At 46.2% G+C, this 9290-nt stretch overlaps 1 protein-coding gene across 2 annotated transcripts; it reads left to right on the forward strand.

Annotated features, from left to right (window-relative positions):
- Positions 1–1353: 1353 nt before the first annotated feature.
- LOC133343285 (uncharacterized) lies at positions 1354–8842 on the forward strand. 2 transcript variants are annotated; one of them, XM_061552757.1, is made up of 7 exons: positions 1354–1666; positions 2368–2625; positions 3028–3150; positions 4134–4241; positions 4867–4944; positions 6008–6066; positions 7008–8842. In XM_061552757.1, the coding sequence occupies exons 1-7, from the start codon at positions 1546–1548 to the stop codon at positions 7167–7169; spliced, it is 909 nt and encodes a 302-aa protein (XP_061408741.1). In that variant the 5' UTR covers positions 1354–1545; the 3' UTR covers positions 7170–8842. The 2 variants fall into 2 exon arrangements, with proteins under 2 accessions (XP_061408741.1, XP_061408742.1); XM_061552758.1 differs by having other exon boundaries at positions 7055–8842.
- The last annotated feature ends 448 nt before the right edge of the window (positions 8843–9290 follow it).

A 9290-nucleotide genomic window follows, 5' to 3' on the forward strand; every position in this document is an offset into this window, starting at 1 on the left:
AGCTCTTTTTTCACATCCAACTCGCGTTGAGGTGAGAGATGTGGTCAAATGTCAATACCGACGGACAAAACCAGAGAGTTGTGTTCACGTAATACGGCGCGATTTCATAGCTAACGCATCCGTGTTCGTTTTTTGGGTTTAGGCTACGTAGTAAAAAAAGAATATACTTTACCTTTAACCTGGCAAGAATACAGGAGATGTTCAAACACCATGTAGACACCCACTGCAAGGCTGCATCAAGTCTGCATTCCCCACACATCATACTTGTGGACTTGTGGTAAAACATGCACAACCATGCTTTAGTAATAATATGTGCATTGTCTCTGAAAGTGATTGGCCTCCATGAGAGCCTCAGCCTCCTTCATGGGCTTGACCAGCGTGAGACCAGAGAACAGCGCCAAAAGGCGAAAATCACAAAGAGAATTTAAATATCAAAGCATTGATAGCTCGGGCTGAGCAGTTATATCTCTACAGCTGCTCAATCCAAAACAGTGCAATATACTGACATGTTTCTGTTTACACGTGTTGTATTTATATAAATATGTTAGGTGTGACAGTAATTAAAATCAATAAAAAGTGTGTGAGAGATGTGGCGAGTGAAGAAGATGAGGGAGTCAGATGATGCTCCACACAAAGATGCCGGAACAAAGACTGAGGAAGAGGCAGGCATGCCGTGTATCACAGCACCCATCACTCCTACAGCACCACCCCTACAGCACCACTCCTACAGCACCACTCCTATAGTATCACTCCTACAACACCACTCCTACAGCACCACTCCTATAGTATCACTCCTACAGCACCACTCCTACAGTACCACTCCTACAGCACGACTGCTATAGCACCACTCCTACAGCACCAGTGCTACAGCACCACTCCTATAGTATCACTCCTACAGCATCACCCCTACAGCAGCAGTGCTACAGCAGCAGTGCTGTTTAACACGTATACTTTTGCGACCAATATCCATAAGAGGTTTTTTTGGGGTTAGATCGCGTAAATATATAAATGTGTCGTTAAACCCGCCACCACCCGCCACCACCAACTAGTGAGGGTTGTCACGTCAACAGAACACGCCAACTCGTCACTAGGACAGCACTAAGCGGTGTGTTGGAGAGCCAAGCCACAATATTTACAATCTGAGTACCAGGACTACACGACCAGCTCCCAAATTAACCAAACAATGCTTCCAACACCCACGACGCTCAGAGAAAGTCGTCCGTCACCCGCTCGACTCCTTGCGTTATAGTGGGAGTGGTGCGCGTTAATCGAAAATCGTGCCAGAGAAGAAACACCGCGTTGAAGCGAAACTGCGTTGTGTGAACTCCATGAGTTAAACGGGGGGGGGGGGGGGGCTACTGCTGAGGATGACTTGCAAATGCACAATTCTGTCTCTCTGCAGTCACCACCAGGGCAACAAACCCTGTCCGTGCGGGCTCCACCATTACTTTGATCTGTGAAATATCCACAAAGCCACGTGGACGTATTTACTCCAGGTATCGTGATGGCGTTTATTGGTATCTCGATGGCACCGTGCAATCCTCCATGACGAAGAGAAGCAACCGGCTCGCGTGTCTCAAACACAACTCGGGCTCTTGGACCTGCGCGCCGCGCGTCAGAGGCAGCGCAGAAGTCGCATCTTTTGGACATTATCTTGACGTGTACGGTAAGTCACACGCAGCCAGTGCATTCCATCCATTCATGAAGAGGCTTTACCCGGCAATGATACTGCAAGTGTTAAGATGTTAAAGGACCAAATAGACACCTTTCGCGAGGCCTCATCAAGTCTGCATTAACCACCATGCTTATGTTTAGACTTGCAAAGATACACGCTTCGATAATGACGCATGCATTGCCCTGAGAACTGATGGACCTGCAACAGAGCTACAGTCTCCTTCCTGGCCTCGTACCTGCACGAGGGTTGGACCAGAGGATAACCACAAAACGCGAACAATACAAAGGCATTGCAAATATCAACAACTCCTACCGCATCTTGACTTAAAGCCTTCGTGACTGCAATAATTCATATTCTTTGGCTTTTTTGGCAAAGTCACGTCGATAGTTTGAAATAAAATAACAAAGAACTACAACGTTTCGGTCAGAACACAAGCGATCGTCATCAGCAGGAGAGGATCGCTTGTGTTGTAATCGAAACGTCGTTTTTTGTTATTTCAATCTATCTACGTGACTTTACCGAAAACCCCAAAGAATAACTCCTACCGAGTCTGAAACATAACAGGAGTTTGACTGCTGGGAAGACCACACTTATACGGGGTTTCCAAACTGCTGCTCTGCATTATTTTGGGCCAGGATTATGATGGCAAATGAAGACGATAATACAAATATTTTGTAAACTGTATTTCTCAGATCCACCAATGACCATGAATACACCTGTTGATGCAAGCATCTGGAAAGCAACACACGAGGCTCCTTCCACCACCACGCCTGCCTCCTCCTCGCTCTTCACCTCCCCTCCCAGCAGCAGCAGCAGCACGCCGCCTCCCCCCGTCTCCGACCGCGTCCCCGCGGCGTTGGTGGCAGCGGTGGGCCTCCTCTCGACCGCCCTCCTCCTGGCCGCGCTGCTGGGGGGGGTCGCGTGCTTCGTCTTCTCACGCCGCGCGCGAGGTACCCCCACGCCGCCTCCAGCAGCAAGCGCCCTCCGTGATTGCTCCCGAGGGTACGCCAAGGACACCGCTGATCAGTTTAACACGGAGGCCTTCGCGGCCAGTATCATTCATAATGAAGGTTTTTGGGTGAGATCGCGTTATTTATAAACTGGGGCTTGTTCGGGGGGCCTGTGGCGCCCCTCACAACCATTTACGGCCTTCGGCCAGGAAAGTCACGAACGACGCATTCACGCAAGCACCCGATACTGCGTTTTAAAGTTTTAAAATGAAACTTCTTTGAATTGTGTTATGTTTTGAATTATATAATTGTATTTATTCATTAAAAGCTTATATCATGTTACATCTGGAAGACTTAATTGAAAACGACATTTCGTGTGAATTTCCTCTCGTCGTTAAGTAGATGGCCTTGCCGGGGGTTCGGTTCGATGCGGACTTTCACCTGTTTGGGATTGCGGGATCGAGACAAGGCGACACGGAGCTGCTGGCCGTGCGAGAAGACCGCCGTCTGCAGATCCATTCCAACGTAATCGAACGTCTGTCCCTGCGCCTCCGTCGTTCATGCAGGGGGCGTGTAGGTTTGCAGCGCTCCCTGCATGAAAACGACGGAAAGTGCAGCGTTAATCACAGATAGATAACGTTGTGCACTTATATAAGAGTATGTGTCGCAACCCTCCACCACCCGACACGGCCAATCAGTAAAAAAATGTGTCACGTTGACAAAACACAAATATTTCACTACTTTAGCCCACCGGTGTGTTGAAGAGTGGATCCATAACATTTACAATTTGAGTAGTACGACGTTTCGCTGATAATTACATCCAGCATCTTCGGGCGATTTGCCATTCCGGTCTTAAATAGTGCAGGACGACGTCATCGTTGTTGAACCCCATCAGGATTTGAGATCAGAGGAGGAGGTGGGGGTGTATGCAATTATGTAATAGATCAGTAAGCAGCCAATTAGCATGTGCCTCACCTGTAAGGAATTGCAATGTGTGTTGTGTATTACTTAATATTCTTCCAGGCTGCGCTGAGTCTATAGCTATCACAGCGATTCAAATTATTTAAATTCTTCTCAATTTCAATTGATTCTCTAACTAATCTTGGCCAGTAATAATTCGTTCTGCATAACACTTCAACGTTATCAAATCAATTGAATGTCCTTGTTGGCAAGCATGCTGTGCCACTGCTGACAGCTGTGTTTGAGAGAATTTAATGTTCCTTTGGTGTTCTTTTAGTCTTACGCTGATGTTACGTCCCGTCTGTCCAATTTAACACCGCATAAGCAATTGATCCGATATACACCTTCTGTTGATAACTTCTGTGATTAATCTTTAGTACAAGACACTAGTTTTTTTAATTTTGTGTACTGTACCAAATCTCACTTTAATGTTTTGCTTTTGCAAAACACAAGCTAATTTGTCAAGGTGGTCCTACCAAGCACCTGCCCCTCACTCTCAGGTCTGTGATTTTCCAGTAGGTTCCATCTAACCCTGTCTTCTGTTACAGCCGCACGGCTGGCACGCACCCATCAGCTGCAGGCGGTCAAGGCACCAGTTCATCTGGTCCGGGAGCCAATCACCCACATCCGAAATGTTCCAGGGCCTCGTCACATCCGTATGTCAATTCAGCATGTGCCACCAAAGTGACTACCCTGGTGGTTTAGAATCCCCAATGCCCGGTGCTTTCTGCACCACACTAGACCGCGATGCCCTTCTCTCCTTCATTCCGACAATATTTCAGCGGCTTGACGTGATCCTGCCGTAATAAATTAACAATATTCCAGCGGCTTGACGTGATCCTACCGTAATTAAGGACATCCCGGCACGACCTTGGCCATTAGACAGCCATAACTGCAGCTCTCCCCAGCACAGAAATGTACTTCCCTTCACCATTATCATCACTGCGGTTTTAATCATCATCGTTACCATCGCTGTCAGCATCATCATCGTTACCATCACTGTCAGAATCATCATCGTTACCATCGCTGTCGTTAAAACGGCACACGAGCTGTGCTGTAGCAGCATCACAGCCCCTTCGGCGAGTCGGCGAGTTGCCGGTGTCCCTGATACGCAGCGCAGTTCCACGAGCTCAATCATTCATCTCCCGCACCTGAACCAAGCAAGTCTGAAACACACAGTGTGGGGCGTTCCAGAGCAATCTGAGGGCAGTTAGCAACGTGTTTATGATGAGGCCGGAGAGACGGGAATCGCAGTGATCAATGCACGTTTTCCCATTTCAGAAGCATCTACAGCAGCTGCAAGTCCACGCCACGGAGTTGTGTACGCAGAGGTCAGGAGACTGAAAGGCTGCCGGCACGGTAGGGAACGCATCTCATCCACACCAATATCAATGTAGCGGCTGCCCGCAGGCAATCCTCATTTTTTAATAAACTAAACCGGGCCTCGACTGGCATACACGCAGCCATTAGGGATATACAAGCAGCCTCCCTTGGGCAGATGCAATACTTGTGGACATCAGCACAGAAGCAGGATAAGCTGTTAGCTCAAACGTAGCAATTTGTATTTACTGGATATACTTCATATTTATAGTCACTTGCTTACCTTTTCTCTATATTCTACTCCTATCGGTGTTTGAATTGTTTGTTGCAACTTGCTGACCCCTAGTCCCTACTGGACATCTGTGACAAAGAGTTTCATAGCTCATCAGATCCCTCCAGTCTAAATACAGATTTTGATTAAACTATTTACTAAATTTTTACACATAAATTAAGTACAGTGCCTCAATCATGGAATGATGCCTCAATCAGTATTCTATTCAAAAAGGGAGACAAAACAGCCTTAAAAATGTATATGAACTCGTGAGCATCCTATCACAAATAAATATGAATATTTACATACAAACAAATTATTCACAAATATAATTGAGGACAGAATAATGGACAATTTAGAGGTCAAACAACCACATGAGCAAGCTGGATTTAGGATAGCTTTTTATACCATCCACCAGAGATGACCAATCGGATTCTGACAAAGACTGATGGAGGATAAGGAGGAGTAACGGGTTTGAGTCGCGGTGTCACGAGTATGGGGCAGGCAGAGGGTGCCTTGGCCCCCCCTGGTGGCCAAAGCTACGCGTTGGGGCCCCCTTAACCACCCCCATGAAATGTGTTTTCTATCGTGTGTAAAATAACTAAAACGTATTTAAAACGCAACATTAATTATTTTTAATGAAAATGTTTTCATTTACTTTCCAAGTTTTATTTTAATCTAATTACAGCAGTAACATTTGGCTTCCGCAATTAGGACAAATCAAATATTTGGGCCCCACCTGATCAACTGCTGCACCCCTGAGCTGACAATGTAGTTACTACGCCACTGGTTTAAGTGGAATGCACCGATGTTTGTTTCGATTTCGTTCAGATGGCAACGCAGACGCCGTTTACGACAACTACGACCCCGTGAGACCTACAGATGACGATGTAAGTTTCTGTGCCGGTGTCAAGGTTCCAAGTTTTCCATGTACTCAAAAAAATACAAATCACTCAACTGGGATTACAACACAACAACTACTGCTAAACTACTGCAGATTGTAAAATATAGCAGTGCCGTCTGTGACAACATTGCACTATATCAACTGTACTCAAGTCCAACTGTGCTCAAATCTCATCAATTATTATCATAATTAAATGCCTACTTTACTCATTTTCAATTCTGAAACCTACTGCTGTGTGATACCTCAGATGAACTGCGAATAGCACACAGACCGCCCAAATCTCACATTTTAAATGTAATTGTCATGTTCCACGATGTAAAGTGCAGTCTCCAAATCTCCACTAAGTCTCGCTGGCCTCTCTCTTCTATGAAGAAGGGCAACTGCCTGAAACGTTGCCTATTAGACACTTCCTTTTAAGTATTATCAACAAATACAAATTACAGCAAAATTAACCACCACATTACAAAAGAAAATCGAAAACAGTGCACAAACATAAACAATACAATTATATATTGCTATTAGTGTTTGCTTTTTTGTTTAAATCTGAAATTGTGGAATGTTTTCATGTTGTCTGCCGGTTGAGTCGCCCTTGAAAAAAGATATTCTTAGCCCAGTGGCCTTTATTCAACGGGAAATACAATTCTGATTAGGATGTGCTTGACTGAGTGCGTGGGTGAATCGGCGATTGGGAGAGCAGGTGGGTGAGTGGTTGAGTAGGTGGATGAATGAGTGATTGGGCGAGTGCATGTGGGTGAGTGTGTGAGCCAGTGAGTGTGAATGGGTGTAATTGTGAAGTGCTTTGATGTTTTCTGCTGGCCGAGTCGCCCCATTGATAAAGAGATTCTGAGCTCATGCCACATTGGGCGGTAATGCAGAGCAGCAGCCAATTGTTGTACGAAACTAATTGTCTCTCCATCTTTTGTACAGGTCTCCAGTGACTATGATGTTTGTGTGGACTCTTACGATTCACATAGTCCAGAAGGCACGCTGGGTCATCAGCAGCAGCAGCCCGGCACAATGTATGCTGTGGTGCTGCAGCACTGCATCAGACAAGAGGCAGACTTACACCTCTACGATGCGGCCATGTGAGAAGGTGCCGACTGATATGGAGCACGTGAGACTCAGTGCAGTGTTGCCAGAGGAGTCCAACAACTCTTCTGATTATATCTACAACATAATAAGCTTGACTCTTTACCCAGCCTCTTTCATGGCCTTGTCCCTCCAGTGTGAGACCAGAAAATTCCAAAAGGTGAAGAATACAAACAAACTGCTTTGATATGTATGCATTGTCCTTAGAGCTGATTGGCCTATACCATTATTATTATTATCATACCAGAGCTACAGTTTCCTTCATGGCCTTGTCTCTGCATCAGTGTTAGACCAGAGAACAATGCCAACAGCAAAAAGGCAGTGTAAGTGTAAGTATCAAAGCATTCATTGCTCAGGTTGAGCACTTATACCTGTGGGACCTGTTTTTGGTGTAGGCCAATCAGTTTCAGGGATAATGTGTATATTATTATCAAAGCATGTTTGTGGGAATGTTTTACCACAAGGATGACGTGTGGTTAATGCAGACCTGATGCAGCCTGCCAGTATGTGTCTATTTGGTGTTTGAACATTTAAACATCTTCATTATTTTGGGTAAAACCTATTTTTTAATCACTCTTCTGATCGCTTTCGAGAGCATAATTTCGGGTCGTCACCTGCTCCACAGACAAAACCCGGACACATTTCTCAGTCAGCCTCGGTCTGTTGTCAAAACCCGGCAGTTGTTCTCCAAGAACAAGCAGCGGTGCACCGGGCGGCTAAAACGCAACAAGTTGGCACAGTAGGGGGCACGGGTGGTGCATCTGTCAGGCGTCTTAGTCAACCCATGGCACCTGGATCTGTCCCGTGACCTCCTGCTAGCGAGCGAGCCTTTGACTTTTCACGTGAACGCCTCGGAGTGCCCCTAGCCTGGCACAAGCACCGTGGCAATGTCACCGCCACTGTCGTTGGTGCCCATACGACTGCGAGAATGCTCAGGGCGGTGGTAGGACAGGGAGCTGGACGCTCACTCGTTCCCTTTGTCCACACGGTACGGGAGTTAGAGGTGGGAGCGCGGGAACGCCGTCGCGTAACTCACAACGTTGCCTTTCATCACGAAGGGGGTGACCTCTTGGCGGTGGCCGTGTGTGAAGCCACGTGGGCGACTGGCCGAGGGGGTTACTGTCTCTACGGCCCGTACCGCCCGGCGGCCCGTGGACGCTGCCGTGCTCTCAGTGCCCGTCTGCGCTTCTTGAAACGGCTAACGCAGGGAACCCCGTGGGTCACGGAATCTGCCTCTCGTGACCTGCACGGCCGTGGACACCGTCCACACCCTTGAAAGTTAGATGCTCCATCTCAACGGGTTTTCCACGTGAAATATTGTTTTCGAAAATAAACTTAAGTAAAAGCATCTGTGGATATGAGAGGTATTTCACTCGAGCGCTGTCTGGCTCTACTTGTTTAGTTCAGCCAATGATGGGGTCAGTGTCTGGTGTCCTCCCTCAAGCAGAGTTTATTACAAATATTAAAGTACCATACAACCGAGAGTATACTTGAGAATATGTATCAAGATAAACGTATATTATCATGCTATGACTGCACTTGTCATTTAGAGCAAGCTAATGTCAACATTGTAAAATTTGTTGGTGGAGCATTGAATAATTTCGCTTATATATTGTTTACTTTGTTTCAGCCAATTCGCCTGCCGATGTCCCTCCAACCCCTATCGCTGCTCCCCACACACCACTCCTCCACATTGCAGTCCCCTTCTTCCCCTTTGTGGTTTCTTTCAAACGTATTTTTAAAAAAAATAAATGTGGGGGTTCTGTATATATTTGGAGTCTCGTTTCCTCAATCAACGACACAGCAAACAGCGTAGTTACTGTGCAGTCCAAGTGGCACAAACGCTGGTGAGTTGACGCCTGTTTTGTATCAAGGGCAGTGCCGGATTAAGCTAGTGTGGGGCCTGTAGCATATGTTATAAAGGGGCCCTAAAATAAATATTAAAACACATAAATGTTTAAGTCGCATAGTAAAGTAATTGTATTTTTAAATTTTCTATACAAATTCGACAAATCGCTAATCTTAAACACCCAGTCGTTCATTAAAGTTGAAGGCAGTATAGTACTATAGTAATAGAGCAAGTGCAGAATCACTGAACCGGAATTGATAGCTTGAGAAAGC

This window comes from Lethenteron reissneri, chromosome 17, assembly GCF_015708825.2.
Source record: "Lethenteron reissneri isolate LAM-NWPU_2019-01 chromosome 17, ASM1570882v1, whole genome shotgun sequence".
NCBI classification, from domain to species: domain Eukaryota; kingdom Metazoa; phylum Chordata; class Hyperoartia; order Petromyzontiformes; family Petromyzontidae; genus Lethenteron; species Lethenteron reissneri.